This window comes from Bos indicus, chromosome 8 (genome assembly GCF_029378745.1).
Source record: "Bos indicus isolate NIAB-ARS_2022 breed Sahiwal x Tharparkar chromosome 8, NIAB-ARS_B.indTharparkar_mat_pri_1.0, whole genome shotgun sequence".
Lineage (NCBI taxonomy): Eukaryota > Metazoa > Chordata > Mammalia > Artiodactyla > Bovidae > Bos > Bos indicus.
In genome coordinates, this window is record NC_091767.1 from 25,498,063 (window position 1) to 25,517,813 (window position 19,751).

General features: G+C 37.9%; 1 protein-coding gene across 4 annotated transcripts in view; it reads right to left on the minus strand.

Annotated features, from left to right (window-relative positions):
- Positions 1-19,751, minus strand: part of ADAMTSL1 (ADAMTS like 1) — a 1,120,558-nt gene that overhangs the window by 225,658 nt on the left and 875,149 nt on the right. For all 4 annotated transcript variants that reach the window (XM_070794493.1, XM_070794491.1, XM_070794494.1 and 1 more), the window contains one exon: positions 379-680. In XM_070794493.1, the coding sequence (XP_070650594.1) occupies positions 379-680 (302 nt within the window). The remainder of the gene's footprint in view (positions 1-378; positions 681-19,751) is intronic.

Sequence of the window (19,751 nt, forward strand, 5' to 3'; positions counted from 1 at the left end):
CTTTGATCTGGGTTCATACCACGTGCACTGAGGTAAGGGCATAGACAAATAAAACTGAATGTCAAGAGCACTGCCAGCCCCGTGTCAGCAGTGTTTCTCAGTCAGATACACTGAGATATAGTGCAAAATATCAGAATGACAAGTAAAAGTAAAAGCATTACTTGTGTTAGCTACTCATAGCTGACAGTCTAAGAGAGACAGGCCCAGAGAGAAATACATCTGTGTTTCATTCAGTCTGCTTTAGGTTTAGAGTGGTTTCCTCCCCCTCCTTAGCCTTCTTGGACTAGAGACAATCACGGGACACAGCTGCCCTCAGAGAGAGACACTACAGTGAAAGGCAAGAGGAGGGCAATGATCTGAGGCCTAGCCCCTTCTTACCTCCTCCACAGGACTCGGAGCACTTGGTGAAGCCCTCATACTCCCAGTCGTAGAGCTGGTCAAAGTCCTGCAGGCCACCCAAGAGGCCATCTGTCTCTTCCAGGTTAAATTCGGGAGTCTCCCCGTGGCATGGTCCTGCGTAACAGGGGCGCTGGGACGCTGGCTTGGGTCCTTCACATTCGTCAATGGGCAGGTCGGCCACGGACTGAGAGAAAGACAGGAGCACCTGGCACCTGACTATTCGCACCTGGGTCCCCACACCACAGGTGACCGTGCAGGCCGACCAGGCCTCTGGGATGAACCTGCAGTCCGCAAGCAAACAAGAGGACAGGATGAGAAGCCCCAAGCAGGAGACCGCAGGCACCGGGAGGGGCCACATCCCACCTGCCACTGGGGCCCAGGGCCGTCTCAGGACGTGCTCAGGGCTCTGCCACCCTGTCCTGTCCTGTGCTGGGTGCTTCAGTGCAGCCCACGAGCTCATCTGCCAGTCTCTGGATTGGTTTCTTCGTGCGTGTCACATGAACCCCCAGCTGGAAGATATTCCAGCCACAGACCACCTGCTTTCTCCCAGCTTTGCACCCACAGTGGTGGCTCTTCAGAGCAGGGAACTGATTTCTTCTCTCTTGATCTAAATTCCAGCCCTTGTGCCTCCTGCGAGATGTTGGCTATTCTTACACCAGACTAATACTGATACTAAAAACTATAACAAAGTAAGCCCTTAGAGATATTTAAGGAAGTATATATATTTTTTTGTTTTAGTCTGGATTTCAGATTCTGTAACTTTCTTTGCTTTTTTGCTCAATGTGCTTCCCAAGATTTATTTATATATAGAAAGAGAAAGAGGATTTTTTTTTTTAAGTTTCCAAGAATGGAGCAAAGCCTTGTTCCTCACACATTCTTTGAATTAGTCTGGCCTGCGATTCTTTTTATATCTGAGAGAAAAGCCTTGCTACAAATTTAAATCCACAGGCATGTCACTGTAAACGAGGGGTTTTGCATCCATACATGTTTGTTTGACAGCCTTCAGTCCCTCCCCACCAAGCGAAGTCACATTAATGAGAACTTCCCTGAGTTTCTCTAGAATGTAGGACAATATCCAAATTCCAAAAAAAAAGAAAAAAAGACTGTTTTCCTCCAACTAATCAACAATTGCCATGTCTGCAATGACCTTGAGAAGTATCCAGGGAAAAAAATCCCTGAGGGCACCACTAACATTTTCACAAAGTTAGTATAATAATCTGGAGAAAGGACTTTGGAATACAAATCTTAAAAAATTTTTTTTCTATGATCTTACTGCTTTTGCACTGGGAGTCGTGCTGAGGAGGCATGCAAATCTGGCTCTTTAACCCTGATTTTGGCAGAGAAGGAAAGAAGTGATAAGAAGGTTATAGCATTAAGTCCCAGCAAGTGAAAATAGTTCCCATCTAGTTTAGAGAAGCTGAAATTCTAACAGGAAATTGATCCAAGTTTTCAAACTGGAAGAAGCAAAACAAAGTTGTGGCCTGAACCTGGGCTGTGTCCTGAGCAGGGAGACTGGAACAGAGACCCAGAGCCATGGTGTCTGAGGCAGGGAGGGGTCCCCTGACAAAGGATTTGACACTTGCTACCTTTGAAGAGCCACCCCCGAGAGGAGGATGAGGGTCATACACAATCGTGTCAGGAAGGTGGATTAAGGAGGAAGCATCACCCCGAATCATTCCCAAGAAATTCTCATCACAAGGTCGCCTCCCTCTTTCGTTTTTTAATTCCTGACTCCATCTTCTGGCACCTCGGGAATGTAGTAGGGAGAACGCATCCAATAAGATTAAAGTATCTTTCTCTCTTTAAATAATGCTACCTGTAGCCGTCTTTTAGGAATATAAAACCAAACTCTGCAATCAAAATAGTTTTAACCCCCTTACTATACATTCGCATCTGTCTGCCTGAGTCCTGGGACAAAAATCATAACAAAATATACAAGCAGTGAATTTTACAACCCAGGTAATAGACAGAAAGGAAAATATACCCCATACTATTGTATATATGAGAGAAACCCCAAAGCAAGTGATATGTCTTTAAACTTTGATAACAGTGATGAATACTGCTTCTTTAATAATGTGGTCCTGAATTTTGTTTTCAAATAAAAAAGATGACAAGATCTCAGAAAGAACAGTAACCTATTAGCTTTTCCAATCCAGTAAGGATTATTACTCTGTCGGCTATAATAGCCCTTTTCAGTGACCATTACAAAAGACTAAGAATCAGATAGATTTTTTGGTAAAGAGACAGATAGGGAAGATTTTAGATTCTGTGGGCTATGTGTGTGGGTCTTTGTTGTTGCAAAACTTAACTCTGTGAAAGCAGCCACAGGCAATATGAAACAAATGAGTGTGGCTGTGTTCCAATAAAACTTTATTTATAAAAACTGGGGTGGGGAATGGGAAGGGAGATGGAAGCGTCTAAATTTGGCCTATTGGGTTGTAGTTTTCCAACTCCTTCTACAGAACATTTAGTGGACATGTCAAGCACACTGAGATTCATCAGTTCCCTCAAAACTTATTTTAGGCATCTGTCTCCATCTTTTCCCACATATATAAACTTATGAGAATGACAAGTAGCTAAATTGATTTATATTTTACCTCCTAGATTAAAAGTGAGTCCCAAATGAAATCTAGAATGTAAAGGATGCACAAATAAACCCTCAGCTCTCCCTGCCTATAACATGAATCACTTTGCATTTGTTCTCTTTCCAGGACTGGGAAGATACACCAAAATCACAGAAAGTAGAAAGAGATGCCACTGCTCCATGAATTCTCAATTGCCAGGATTGAGACTTGTTTATTTTAAAGCAGCATCTAAATGAAAAAAGAATCATGTGTGTTGTGGGTATGTGTATATTTTTGACTATTTGGATACTTAGGGTTAATCTACTTTATGTCTCCCAAATGAGAACCTTATCAAGTGTCAGACAGACTTATTGGCATATCTCCCAACCCACTCTCCTTAGGTCTTCATCAAATTCACACCAATTAAGAACAATTTGGTCTTTAAGTGGTGCTGTCTTTTGGCACTCAGTTTAATTTCTCTAGTGCATACACTGGATGATATAATATTCTCTCTCACTGAAGGCAGAAGATTGTATTTCAAAAGAAAAATATCTAATAGTGCAAATGGCCAAATGAATAATAACTGTTTTTTCATATGAAACCTTCCCCCACATCTCTGGATCTCCCAACTCTGTATTTACTATCTTGAGCTTTCTGGCCATAAGTGGGAGGAACAAAGGTCAGGGAGAGGGCAGTCAAATGAGCCTGGAGGTTTAACTGAAACATTTAGAAGTTGAGTAGTTCTTGCTGAGTTAGAACCTTTAAAGTGTGACCTTTAAAATGGAGTCAATGTGCTTTCTAAAATCTGCATGTTATTAAAATAAATTTATATTAAAAAAATAAAAATCTGCATGTTAATTGTCTTGATGTACACACGTACAATGTATTATTGAAGTTTAATTTAGGCAACTTAACTATTCTTTTGGTTAGCAGCATGATTGCCAGAAGAATGAGGAATGGCTTGGATAAGTGAGTTCTTTAAGTGGTGGGCTTGAGCTTCAGAAATGATTGATATGATTCTGCATTTAGTTTTCCCATCTCCAGGGTAAAACAAACAAATGAACAGAAACTTGGCACATAAATAATTTATGTTTCTTGACTGTTTGCAAGCTTCATCGTTCATTTCACTACCAAAATGCTTATCCTTTAATTAGAGGTGTAACCACAGTCCCTATAACAAAATAGATAAGTGATAATCAAACTCACTTGTAAAATCCCAAAGTAGTTTAGTTTATTAGTGGCTATTATGGAGTCAGAAGCATGGACATTTCTGAAGTAATAAAAACTATCACTTTATTTATATGATGCTACAGGGAAACAATTCACTTAGTCTCATGTCACCTCAGGTATTATCCACTTAGCTCTAGTTTTATACACATAGTCTGATATTCAACTTTTCTCCTCTTCCTTTTCTCTCTCCTCCTTTCACATGTGCATTTGTCTAAAAAAATCATTGGGATTATTCAAAATATGAGTAGCACAATATAGTAGCTCTGTAGTGCTATTTTGATGCTGTTACGAGCCTCAGCTCATTCTCTAGTTTCAAAATACAAACTGAAACTTGCAGGAAATCACATTACAGATATTTAATTTTAGTTTAGTTTCCAATCTTACAACATTTGAATTATAAGTTGATAGTGGAAAATCCCATGGACGGAGGAAACTGGTAGGCCGCAGTCACTGCCTACCAGGGTCGCTGAGGGTCGGACCTGACTGAGCGACTTCCCTTTGACTTTTCACTTCCATGCATTGGAGAAGGAAATGGCAACCCACTCCAGTGCTCTTGCCTGGAGAATCCCAGGGACGGGGGAGCCTGGTGGGCTGCCATCTATGGGGTCGCACAGAGTCGGACACGACTGAAGCGACTTAGCAGCAGCAGCAGGGGCTGTATATTTATTTTTATTCTTTCTTTGGTGGTTTTAGGGTGAGGGGTGAGGAGGGAATAAACTTAATAGTGTAGGAAAAAATTATCACAACTTTAAAACAGACCCTAAATATTACTGGGTATTCAGTTCAGTGCATTTTTTCTGATTATTGCAAAATTTTTAAATTTCTGAGATTTAAAATAACTGTGAGTTATTTTTACTCTATAAATTGTAGAAAATTGATCATGAAAATGATTCAGGCTCATAGAAATGAGGATTAATTGTGTCTGTGAGTGAAGTTGCTCAGTCGTATCTGACTCTTTGTGACCCCATGGACAGTAGCCAACCACGCTTCTCTGTCCATGGGATTTTCCAGGCAAGAATATTGGAGTGGGTTGCTATTTACTTCTCCAGGGGATCTTCCTGACCCAGGGATGGAACCTGGGTCTCCCGCATTGTAGGCAGACAATGGACTGCCAATCCACTACCGTCCAGTGGATTGTGTGTAGTGGAATGTAATTGGTTGTCCTGTAGATAGACCCATTTTGCATCTACTTGTAAATTCATTTCAGCATTCTTATTTGCCTGAATATGTTTGGCTCTTTTAAATTTCCTTTGAATTGGTTGTAACATCTTCCTAGTTTCTTCATTAATTAATGAAGTCAATACAATCTTTGACAGATGTTTATTTTATATTTGCATGAGATTCATGATTATTCCCATTCTAAAATTTTCTCATTTAACAGTGACCACAGAGGGCTCTGGAGAAGAGTACATTGGAAAAATAAAATACTGTATAAGTAATTCTATGCCAAATTAACCAGAAAGTCTTTTACATAAATATGTCATTTGGGCACCAAAAAATCATTATATGTTATTGGTAAAAACGGTATTTCATATTACTTAATCTTATTTTTAACTCAATCTTTTTCTCTTCTTTTTCTTTAGTCTTAAAAGAGTTGGTTCTTCTGATTTTGGACAATCTTTGAGGCAGTAAAATCTTTAGGAAAAGGTACAGTTACCTAAAATCTAGCTGGGCATTTGGATCTATGACCATTTGGATCTATAATAAAAACACATTGCTGCTGGGTGGGAAAGAAAGTTAGAAAGGGAAATAGAAACACATTCTTTCATCTACTTAATTATTTATTCAATGTCTCTATGAAATTAAAGTTGTTTTTTTTTTTTAATAAAAACCTTCAAACTAGAAAACAAATAAAATGTGGGAATGCTACAAAGGGAAGGCAATTCTTTAACTGTATCACTTTAGGAGTTTTAGAATTATAGGTAAAATCCATCATAGTAAGACAGACTTAAAATGATTATTTAAAAATATAGCTAAAGCATTAAGTTGTTGAGCATATACTTATCCAAGATATGCCTCTACATTCACTTAGAGCCATACCTAAATCATTCCAAATAAAGGAGAATCTAACTTATTGTGAAAATTCTTTAGTCAAGGATACTTGATCTGCATGTGGAATTATAAAAATATTTCTTAACTGCTGCTGTTAGCTTACAACTTTCTGGAACTGCAAATAATTTATACTAGTTATGCAATGCATATTGAAGTCTCCAAGCAAAATTTTGTAAAGGTGTCCAAGATACCACTCTACAAAACATCTAATATCACCACTGTTTTGTCATAGATTCTTCACGTCCATATCACACCTGAATTGGGAGGGTGTTCAGCAATGTAAAGTGCCTAGTAGTATAACCAAGAATAGAATGGTTCTAGAAATTAAGCTGACAAAACAAATGACAATTTTGGTGCAGTCACCAGTATGATTATTTGAAATAAAGTTCAGTGACTACCCCGTCTAGTAGTGCTAACCAGTGATGGGAAGGAAAGACTCAGCTCCCTAATTCTCTAAGGCATCCTGGGAGAGCTGTATTTAGTGGCATTTTCCAAGTAGTTGACATTGTTTTCTCATGATAATGATGCCCTTTTGAGTTCTTTGAGAGGCAGCTGGCCTCTGCAAGAATGCCTCAATGGTTTTCTTGCAGAAATGCTCAGTGTTGGAAGGAGGGGAAGAAAGGCTAGCTGCATTAAAAATCACATTTTCCTTTCAAAGAGACTTTGTACTAGAAGGAAATGCTGTGGGAGATCAGAGCTCTCTCCAAGTTCCAAGAAGCCAGAGATGACTGGACTCTTTCAAAGTCTAGGACCTCATACATCTGAGTACACTGTTAAACTCATCTTGTGAGTCTGAGCCAGCTTTCTCTGATGTGGTTCCAGACAAGACATTAGAAGGAATCTTACTAAGAGTGGGACCCTCTTGACCATCAGGATGTTATTCTGCTTTAACAAGAAGAGAAAAGCCAGGAGAAAGACAGTTGATAATAAACGTTTCAGAGTATTGGCCCCAAATTTTCTGCTATTCCTGACATATCCAGTCTTCAATTATCTTATTTCCAGTAGCATCCAAAGATACCTGATGCTTGGATGGTGCCTTTTTCCTTGAATTGCTTTCTCCTCAACTCACAAGGCATCAAACTTAGCTTGTTTTTGTTTTCTGGTCACTTCCTTCTCAGAATCCTTTTCTAAATCCTCCTCTCCTCAAACTCTAAATATTGCAGTGCCTGAAGGCTCAGTTTGGTGTGGTCTTCCGATGTGCTCATCAGTGATCCTTGGTTTCCAAAACCACCAAAGTTCAGGCAATTCTATGTATTGACTCCCCGGTCTAGACCTTTTATCTGGGCTTCATACTGAAACTTCTTTTTTTTTAAATTAAGATTTGGGATAGGAAGCCATTTTACTCTTTGAAAGGAATAAACATTAATATATTTAATATGTTTTAGAAATTATATAGTGTGTCTTAGGTATCAGTCTCACTTCTAACTGCTTTACAAATAAATGTTAAAACCCAACAATAATCTAATGAGATAAATAATCTAATCAGATAAGAATTATTATCATCTCCATTTAATATGTAGATGAGGGAACAGGTATAAACCACACACCTAGAAGAGTTTCATGCTCTTAACAACTACAAATTGACATCTCTCCTGATTGACATGTTCACTTGGATATTTCAAAGTTATCTCCAACTTAAAGTGTTCAAAATGGAACTCTTGATTTCCCTCCTCAGCATCTGATTCCTCTTCTAACCTTCATCACAGCAAATGATTCAACTGGGCAGCTAATTGCTCACATGAAAAATTAGGATTTACTCTTGATCCCACATTGTCCCTAACTTTCAAACAATTTCCAAATTCTACTAATTCTCCCTTGAAAATATATCTGAAATCCATTTACTTCTATCTCCATTACATCTACCTTGATAAAACAGCAGCAACAACCACCACAATAATAGCTAATGTTCATTGATATTTTCATTTATTTTTTTAATTGAAGGATAAATGCTTTACAGAATTTTGTTGTTTTCTGTCAAACCTCAATATGAATCAGCCATAGGTATACATATATCCCCTCCTTTTTGAACCTTCCTCCCATCTCCCACCCCATCCTACTCATCTAGATTGATACAGAGCCCCGTTTGAGTTTCCTGAGCCATACAGCAAATTCCTGTTGGCTATCTATTTTACATATGGTAATGTAAGTTTCCACGTTACTCTTTCCATACATCTCACCCTCTCCTCCCCTCTCCCCATGTCCACAAATCTATCCTCTATGTCTGTTTCTCTATTGCTGCCCTGTAAATACATTCTTCAGTACCATTTTCTAGATTCCGCATATATGCATTGGGATACGATATTTATCTTTCTTTTTCTGACTCCCTTCATGCTGTATAATAGGTTCTAGGTTCATTCACCTCATCAGAACTGACTCAAATGTGTTCCATTTATGGCTGAATAATATTCCATTGTATATATGTACAACTTTTTTTATCCATTCATCTGTGGATGGACATCTAGGTTGCTTCCATGTCCTAGCTATTGTAAATAGTGCTGCAATGAACAATGGGATACATGTATCTTTTTCAATTTTGGTTTCCTCAGGGTATATGCCTAGGGGTAGGATTGCTGGGTCATATGATGGTTTTATTCCCAGTTTTTTAAGGAATTTCCACACCATCTTCCATAGTAGCTGTATCAATGTACATTCCCATCAACAGTGCAGGAGCATTCCCTTTTCTCCACACCCTCTCCAGCATTTATTGTTTGTAGACTTTTGATGATGACTATTCTGATCAGTGTGAGGTGATAGCTCCTTGTGGTTGTGTTTTGCATTTCTCTAATAATGAGCAATGTTGAGTATCTTTTCATGTGTTTGTCAGCCATCTGCATGTCTTTTTCGGAGAAACGTCTGTTTAAGTCTTTTTCCCATTTTTTTGATTGGGTTGTTTGTTTTTCTGGCAATGAGTTGTATGAGCTGCTTGTATATTTTGGAAATTCATCCTTTGTCAGTATACTAACAATGGAAAATCAGAAAGAGAAATTAAGGAATCAATTCCATTCACCATTGTAACAAAAAGAATTAAATATCTAGGAATAAACTTACCTAAGGAGACAAAAGAACTATACACAGAAAATTATAAGACACTAATGAAAGAAATCAAAGACAACATAAACAGATGGAGAGATATTCCATGTTCCTGGGTAGGAAGAATCAATATTGTGAAAATGACTATACTACCAAATGCAATTTACAGATTCAATGTGATCCCTATCAAATTACCAATGGCATTTTTCACAGAACTAGGACAAAAAATTTCACAATTCATATGGAAACACAAAAGACCCCAAATAGCCAAAGCAGTCTTGAGAAAGAAGAATGGAGCTGGAGGAATCAACCTTCCTGACTTCAGATTATACTACAAAGCTACACTCATCAAGACAGTATGTTACTGGCACAAAAACAAAAATATAGACCAATGGAACAAGACAGAAAGCCCAGAAATAAACCCATGCACCTATGGGCACCTTATTTTTGACAAAGGAGGCAAGAACATACAATGGGGCAAAGAGAGCCTCGTCAATAAATGGTGCTGGGAAAACTGGACAGCTACATGTAAAAGAATGAAATTAGAACACTTCCTAACACCATACACAAAGATAAACTCAAAATGGATTAAAGATCTAAATGTAAGACCAGAAACTATAAAACTCTTAGAGGAAAACATAGGCAGAGCACTGGATGACATAAATCAAACCAAGATCTTCTACGACCCACATCCTAGAATAATGAAAATAAAAACAACAGTAAACAAGTGGGACCTGATTAAACTTAAAAGCTTTTGCACAGCAAAGGAAACTATAAGCAAGGTGAAAAGACAACCCTCAGAATCAGAGAAAGTAATAGCAAATGAAACAACTGACCAAGGATTAATTTCCAAAATATACAAGCAGCTCACTGATGTGTTTTAAGCATTTCTATACATTAACTTGTTATAACATTGTTAGGAGATGAGTATTGTCAGAAACATTGTTAAATGGGCAAACAAGATTACTGGGTTTCTTTCGAAGGGAAGTCTAGCAGACTTACAGGGGCTGTCAAATTCTAAGGAAGTTGGTCTATTTTGCACCTATATAGAGATGCAAGGTTCCTTGTAGAGGGCCTGTAATGATGGAGATGTTTTTTGTTCAAAGTGATGGACATTATTTTTCTGTTCATGTCAATGGAAATAATTTTGCCTGGTAGAAAATACAAACTTTTCTAAATCCAATTCACATTAGAATTTGGTTTATCATTTAATTGGTTTCTTCATAATTCATGAGTTAAACAAAAATTTGACATGTGCTCATTTTATATTTATTAACAGAAATCATGATTTTAACTTTCTAAAGATTGTATTTTAACAATAATATTTTCATCCCCACTTCTAGATAATAAAATTGACACACAGATATTCCCAAGGTCATACTACTAAATAAATGGCAGAGTCAAGATTTAAACCATGGCCATTTACTATAGAATCCATGTACATTAAAATCTACATTCTGTTATTAAGCTAAGAACTCCAAATGCACTAATAGCACTGTATGCTCTGATGGCATTTTCTCCATCTCACTGTCCTGGCTCTCACACTGCCATGTAAGCCAGATCACTGAAGCTAACATCTTGCTCTCTCCTGAACCTCCACAATAGCCACTGGTCTGTTTTCTTCCTCTCTTCAGTTCAGCTCAGTTCAGTCGCTCAGTCGTGTCCGACTCTTTGCGACCCCATGAATTGCAGCACGCCAGGCCTCCCTGTCCATCATCAACTCCCGGAGTTCACTCAGACTCATGTCCATTGAGTCAGTGATGCCATCTTCCTCTATTAGCCCTTACTAACTCATTATTCATGCTGTAGCCAGGAGGTTCTTAAAATGTAAAGCTTTTGATTGTTCCTGTTATATTTAGAATGAAAGCTCAACTCCTTACCATGGTTACATTATGCCATTATCCACCTTCAACTCCTACTATTCTCCCCTCATCACTGGCTTCCAGACATACTAGTCTTCCTTCACTTGCTTAAATGTGTGTAGTTCTTTCCTGACTACAAGTTTTGAAATGTGTGGGTCACTCCCTGGATGAATCTCCTCTTCCTTTCAGTTAGAACAACTTCCATTCATCCTACAGGTCTCAGCTGAAATGTCCTTTCTCAAAGAAGACATCCTTGACCTTGGACCTACTGAAAGCCCCATCAGACTCTCCGAGAGCACTTCTTCATTCATTTTCTTATAACAGTGATCAGTTTTTGATAATCAAGTGTGAACATTTATGGTATAACTCTCTTCATAAGACCAAACCTCCATGAAGATAGAACTTCACATAATAGGTGCTCAAAAGATACATTTTAAAAAAATGAGTGAGTGAATGGATAAATAAGAGGTTAAAGATTGATGTTATGAGTGATTTGATACTGGGTTTATTCTTGGCCCCAGAGATTGAAACCAAGCTAGATAAAAAGGTAACAGCCTAAGACCTTTCCAGGCATTGGCATGGAAAATCCAATAACCTTTTCCTGTTTAGAAGTTTCTTATGGTCTTTTGAGAAGTGAATGTGCCCAGATTTAGTGGCTATCATAGGCTGATTTATTTATATTCTTAGAGCTGCCCTTGGGCAGTATGGGGAGGCCTCAATTCATCTTGATGAGGTTTGGGTTATCATGCAGCTTGAAGCAAGTTTAAATTCTGTGTCTATTATACTTCAGTTAAATCTCAATAAAAATGCTGTTTTATAGAATAAAAGGATTTGGGGGCAGTTTTAAATCAGAGGCTGCCTTCAGTAATTTATACATGATGCTGATCTAACACTGGTTATTTTATAACCAGCCACCCATCAGTGAAGACTCTGGAGCATTCTGGAAGTGTTCCTCAGTTAGAGAAGCCCCCTCTTTAAAACTCATTACACACAGAGATTTGGGAAAAAGAGAATATAGACCTCTAGCTGTTTGTTGCAGATACAAATGGAGCCAAATCATTCTTCCCAAATGAAAAATGAGGCTAGGACACTTGTTTCAGACCATCTTTCTCTCCACTCCTTTTCTGACCTATGTGAACAGAACATGATTTAAAAGTTTGGTTTTCCTTGAGGCTAGTCTGATGATTTAAAAAGCCAGGTCCCAGGGACTAAAATGCCATCAGAGCATACAGTGCTATTAGTGCATTTGGAGTTCTTAGCTTAATAACAGAATGTAGATTTTAATGTACATTCTTTTCCCTGAATGTGATAAAAATATAAAATACTGTAAACTCAGAATACTTGTCATGAACCATTTCTTCTTCACACAGAGCAGAATTAGTTTATCTTGCAATTTTGTAAAGGTTTCTTACCCTTAATTCAACAAGTTTGGCAAAGCTTTCCAATGAAAAGTTCAGTTCATTAAAAATGACCTTAATGGACTTAACATATATTGGTGCTGACAGGGTCCATACTTTATTTTGGCACACAAGGATCCCATTAATTTGTCTTTGCCACTCTCTAGGGCTCAGCTGAGCAACAGTTCAGATTTAGCTCTGGAAGTAGCTACAGAATAAGCATTAAGTGGAGACAGTAGGAGGGGTTGACACATTTAGAACTTACTGGTTTGCAAGAAAGGCTTTTCTAGTGACTACATAAAAATGTCTCTGTCTGCTCTCTTGAATTTGTTATTGATTTTTCTGTTTCAGTGTATGCTGGGAGCAAGCTTGGGAGATCAACTGTATGTAACTCAGAGCTGACAGAGGATGAGCACCTTCCAAACTTTCCTTATTTTTGCCATTTGTTACAGACTGCTTTTTGTTCAAATCAAGGTAACTAAGCTTTGTCCTTTAGGATAAATTTCTGGCTAAATTCAAAGTGAGATGCCTATAAGCGAGTCTTGAAAGAGTCTCAGAAATATAGAGGGGATGCAGAGAAGTGGTGTTAGCTAAGAGCCATGAGCTGAAATTGGAGGGTATTTGTGGTCACTTGTGGTTGTCTCACATGCTATATGATATAAAATGTATGAAGCAGAGATACCACCTCTCTCAATTTCTCCATTTGTAAACGAATGATTATGAAACATGTTTGCTCTCAATATTCTCAAGAAAGATGAATGATACTGGAAAAGGTGCAACCATAGCCACAGTCAACACCTAGACAGAGTTTCCTGCATAACAGGCACTTTACACGTAACTTAATCCTCTCAATATATTTATAACATAGATATCATTATGTTCATTTCTAAATGAGGAAATTAAAGCCTATGGGGTTAAGTGACTTGTTAGGGTCCCCTGTTACTATTGGGGGGAATCCATGATTCACATTCAAGGAGTCTGTCCCTGGAGCCCACACTTTCCACCACTGAGCATGCTGCTACCATGCTTGTGTGTGCTACGTCACTTCAGTCGTGTCCGACTCTTTGTGACCCTATGGACTATAGCCCATCAGGCTCCTCTGTCCAAGGGATTCTCCAGGCAAGAATACTGGAGTGGGTTACCTTGCTCTGTGAGTAATAGTTAAAGTGGTTTTTAATTTGATTCCAGCAGGGCTGTTTTCTTGTTTGAGCACACAAATACAGAGACTCACCACCCCTTCACCAACTCACATAGTTGGCAGCCTGATATATCTGAAACATTTCAGGAAATTATCTGGGATTCTGGTAGTATATTTTTCAACACCTAACACAGATTAATGAGGTACATTTTCTGATATAAGATATCCAATCATTTGCTATATAAAAAGATCAAATAATCTTTCCTCAAGTGCTAGTTTTAGAGTCAAAGTCAGACACACAGACATTTTATCATCATCGGCCAATCCCCACATTTATGTCCCCACAACACCTGTGGTTTCTATCACAGTCTTCTTTATCTCATTTCTTGTATTTGTGCATTTTTACCATGTATTAGCTTAACTATCCTGATACTGGAGCTCAGAGGACACAGAGTAGTAGAGAGAGTTCGGGAATTCAATAAAAAATTCTCCTACACTTCTTGTGAAATCATTAACATGATTGTGCTGTGCATACCCAAACCCCAAAGGTCATTTCTTCCAAATAGCTGACTCGTTTGTTCAATCTGTGGATGACTGGCCAATACGCAACACTTTGGTCACAATCTTATCATGCCTGTGGTAAGCACACACTCAAGGTTTCTTGAGGGCAAGGACTATTGGATTTCTTTTTACAAAACCTGCACTTGGCACAAAATCTGGCCCAGAGCAGGTGACTTAAGAGTGAATTCAATTTCTTTCATTGGGAGATGTGAACAATTAGGAGGTCCAGTATTATCTAAAATACATGATCACCCAAAGAATTTATATTCAGCATTCTGCAGAGGATATAAGGGAGGAGAGCAATCTGGGTAGACCAGGAGCCCAGAAAGGAAGGAGCTGGAAGGGAGGGAAGTCATGATGGTTATAGGAATCAGGGCTCATTCATTCTGGCCAGTATGAGGCTTTCACTTTGCAGGTGCCAAATCAAAATTAAATGCTGTTGTGCTGTTTTTATTGTCTAATTCTAATGTCATGTTCTGCTTCAACATCCTTTCTGAGGATTTAATGATCAGCAAACAGTGTTTACAATTCTTAACCTTAGGTGACTATTGATTCATAAGAAATATATCTGTTTCTCCCTTAAGATATTTCTTTTTATGTTCTATGGCCTGAGATTTACAAAGAGAATGTACTTAAGGTATTTTACATTAAGGGTATGAACAACAAAACTATCTGGTTCCATTACCAATTTTTGATTCCCTAAATATTCTTTGGGGGAAAATATAAAGACACGTGTCACCCAATTAACATTTCTAACCACTTTAAAAAAACATGAATTCACATTCTTAACCACTGAGTTAAGCCATCCACATTCTCAGACAACTTACTAGATATAAATATGGACTAATGTAAACATACTCTTAAATATTATATATTTAAATACTATTTTCAACAAGGTAAACAAGCCATTTAATGACTATAGGATAACCATGGTGACTCTCATTGGCTTTTCTTTCTGTATTTAATTCCTTGTGGGTTCTGTTCACACAGATGCATGACAGGAATTCCTCTTTGCCTCTTACTGAACAGCCCCATCACTAAGCTGATGCCATCTGGCATCCAGATATTACTGCTGCCTTCTCACTGATTGCTTTCCTTTTTCCTTTTTAAAATGGCTCACACCAAGGTTATTTATGGCAATATATTTAAGGTTTGAGTATTGTGTTGCAGCCAAAAAATGTTTTCTAAACCATGCAGTCAAGCTGTTCAATGAAAATCTAATAAAATAAGTCAAGACTTTTTTTTAAGTGCAAGATCAAGGCACAGAGGACCACCCAATCATACCTTTGAAGCAAAACACTGATAAGGGTCTCTACCTGTATGCCAGGATGTGCCAGGGTTAGATGGAGGAATGGCTGGTTAAAATGGTGATGTTGGTCAAGGGGTATCTAAGGGAATGAACCACCTGCCTCCTGTCACTTGTTCTGAGCCATCCAAGTAGAACTCCTGGTGACTGAAATCAATCTGGGGGGATACCTGGACCCCTAGATGCCAATTAGTTCCACCTTCTTCTTCCTGGGATGACTGGATTCAGAAAGCAGAAAATATAAAGAGAAAGTCAAAGCATCAAGAGCCGTCAGGCCATACCATTTTCTTAAGCCTTGGGGGTTCCCAGGTGGTGCAGTGGTAAAGAACCCTCCTGCCAATGCAGGAGACTGAAGAGATGCAGGTTTGATCCTTGGGTTTGGAAGATCCCATGGAGGAGGAAATGGCAACCCACTCTAGTATTCTTGCCTGGAGAATTCCATGGACAGAGGAGTCTAGTAGGCTATATAGTCCACAGGGTCACAAAGAGTTGGACATGACTGAGCACACACGTACTTAAGCCTTAAGCCCTCACTTAACAGATTATACCCTCTAGGTACTGAGTGGCTTATTAGTGGCTTGAAGAAGTTAAGAAAACGAAAAATTTCCTTCCTATTTCAAGTCAGATTAGGGTTTTTCAGAAGACCAGCTGATTAACTATAACAGTGGCAGAGAGCTGTCTTGATAGATCCCAGAAGTCACCAGCATTTCATTTTTGCTCAAGAAATTAAGCTGTCAAAGTGGCCGTGTTGTGTATGTGGCTTGCAGTGGTTGTGCTGTTTATGCACACATCCCAACAAAGACTAAAAGGAAGGTATAAAAGCAGGAGATGGGAAATCAAGTCAAGTGATTTCTTTAGCTTCTACTTAATTAATGAATACAGTTGTATGACCAGTTGTAGTTCTGATCCTTCACCAAACACAAGTAAAATTTTGATGGTTAAAAAAATATCTAGAAAGCTATTTCCACATACTTGTTTGTGGAAGCAATCAGCTGGCATTTCAAGGATGTGTTCTAAACCTGATAATACTCTCATCAGCTGAAAGCAAATGCAAAAACACATAATTACATAATTTAAATAAAGGCAGAAGAGAATTCCGTAAGTCCCTCTCCCGTTTTCCCCTTTCCAGTGCTAGAATGGCACTGCTATTATCCTCAGAAAAATGCAACTCTCCCAGAATCTTACTTTTTGCAAAAGTCTATCTTATATCATACTTTTTTCTGTGTTAATTAAGTAGCAAGGATTTCTATGGATTTCTCAGCTGACATTCTCAGAAGCAAGTTCACTTTACTGTATTAATTTGTAAGGTTTTTCTGTGCTTAATCCGTTTCATTAGCTAACGTGCCCCCCAGCCCATCTCTTAGTTTCAGTTTGGGGTTGGATCTTGTTCATGTTGTCCTGCTCAATCAAGAGAAACAAACACACACTGCTTAAAGATTTTTGAGGTTGGTTGTCAGGGAAACCTGATAAAAACCTATGTGTGGATTAAGGCAAATTATGGCCACCAGTGAAAAGTCAATTTAGACAGCAATATTTCTACATGTGGGTTAGGAAATCATTTTCTGCAGATCGAGAAAATAGACTCAGGCAATATTCCTACCTTCATACTATATGAATCAAATACGTTGTAAATAAACCAGTGTTGCTGCAGGAAAAAAAACGTCTAAATGCATTTCTAAATGAAGCTGTAGCTTCATAAGACAAATCTCACCACAGTAAGTATGTATTGGGTTGGCCAAAAAGTTTGTTCTGATTGTTCCATAGCATGATATGGGAAAACCCAAATGAACTTTTTGGTTAGCCCAATACGTTACCATCATGTGACCCACTATTGATGTTTATTTCAGTTATTCTACGAAACTGATAATTGTATCTTCTGCAGGGCATTTAGTTTAGTGGAACAACAATGCCGGTATATACTTCTATAAAGATTTAGTTATTTTTTTGGCAGTTCAGTTTTCAGTCTTTACTATAGGTTTTTTCTAAACATGTCTTAGAGTGGTTGCTTTCCAACGTTTTTGGCTACAGTGCTAACCAATTTTTTTTTTTTTTTTCTATTTTAGGGTTACCAAAAGAATCTATTATTCAGTAATAGTATCTCCATCTACTAAAGATTTAAAGTTACATATTAAAAAAAAAAAAAAGATTTAAAGTTACATATTTTCTTCTAGTATTCAATGAGACAGGCTAGTGATAATGTTTCCTATTTTATATAAGGGGAAATAAACGATATTTGCTGTTTTACTACAGGACTCTGAATGTTAACTGGAGCCAAAGCAGGAGATAATAGTCCTGGACCACTATTCCTGATTCTCTTCTCTGATGAGTTCAGAAGTGACAACCGCAGCTTCTAAACAGTACTGTTTAATTTAAGCAATGTGTGTCCCTTCTGTGGGGAGAAGAAAGACTTGCTGACAGTATATCATTTTTTCATTATAGTATGGAAAATAATTATAGGTTGCTCCATACATTTAGAAGCTAGTCTATGTGGCATAAAAAAGAATTAAGACCATGCAAAATTATGTTTTTAAATTTCAAAATCCATTAAAAAAAGAATGTGACACATAGGGCCTTTCTAGGGTTCAGTGCATGAAACATGTAAAGTGTATTAAAATGTGGAAACCATATACCTTTCATTACAGCATTCTACAGCTGTCATTTATTTCATTTTGATATAAAAGTAATTATTGTTCTGAGCATAATATTAATAGTACACATTTCCTTTACCCAGCACTAGCACTCTAATTACAATCTACTTCAGTTCAGATTAATCATGCCAAGATGGCAATTCCATTACACCAAGAGTAAAATTTAATAATCTAATATGTGGCTATAGTTTCAATGGTTAAAATTATGTGTTTAACTACTTTAGGGATTTGTTAGGATTAAAGTTAAGCATAATGCATCTTAATCAGAAGTTTAGTGGAAAACACTCATTACAAAATATGGATATATAATGTTGTGGTCTATGTAATGCTTTTGTACAGCTTTCATTTGAGAAATATCTAGTAATGGGAAATGTGTCTAATTTTTGGTATAAGATATTTTGATCTAATTTAAACTTTGCTATATTATTTAACATTGATCATAATGCAATGTTACATACAGAATTATGCTTTAGACCACATGACAGAATATAATGTAAAGGAGAGCAGAGTTTATTTAGGTAAAATAAAACCTAACTGGCTTTAAATGTATATTAACCTAAGAATACACATAAGGAGTAACTAGATCCAATTATACGGCATCTTTCTGTCTCAAATAGGACCTTAGTGGATTCAAGAGTTAATATCCCTCTAAAATGAACTGCTTCCTTCCTTTCCAGGAACAAGAAGGCCTGTCAAGCCAGGTACTGGCAGGAGAGAAGCAAAAAGTTTTAAGCCTTGATATAGTCACATAAAAGTTGCACTGTAGTGTTTAACCACTGACTTTCCTCCACAGTTCTGTAGTGGTTAGCTGATTTTTCTTAAAGCCTTTCCTCAAAGAAGCAGAAAAAAAAAGAAAAAAAGAAAAAAAGCTGCTGCAACTTTATAATACAGAAATAACCTATGTTTTGCTTCTTATCTTTTAAGAAATGTGTTTGCTCCTATATAAACCATTTTTCTGTGAAACAAGTGACTAAGTACCATTTCTTTACAAATTGAACTTTGGTCATTGTACCAATTTGTATTTTGGATTTCTTTTTCAATCTCTTGATGTTTAGGGTGTGATTCAGAACACAATTTGTATTCTGGCAAACAATATCAGATTTTGATTCAAACAGGATGACCCAGAGGAGATTCTAAATTGCTTTTAAACATATAGATTACAATGTTAATTTATGTATTTAGCAAAATTTAGTTCAGTTCAGTTGCTCAGTCGTGTCCGACTCTTTGCGACCCCATGAGTCACAGCACGCCAGGCCTCCCCGTCTATCACCAACTCCTGGTGTTCACTCAGACTCATGTCCATCGAGTCAGTGATGCCATCCAGCCATCTCATCCTCTGTCGTCCCCTTCTCCTCCTGCCCCCAATCCCTCCCAGCATCAGAGTCTTTTCCAATGAGTCAGCTCTTCGCATGAGGTGCCCAAAGTACTGGAGTTTCAGCTTTAGCATCATTCCTTCCAAAGAAATCCCAGGGCTGATCTCCTTCAGAATGGACTGGTTGGATGTCCTTGCAGTCCAAGGGACTCTCAAGAGTCTTCTCCAACACCACAGTTCAGAAGCATCAAT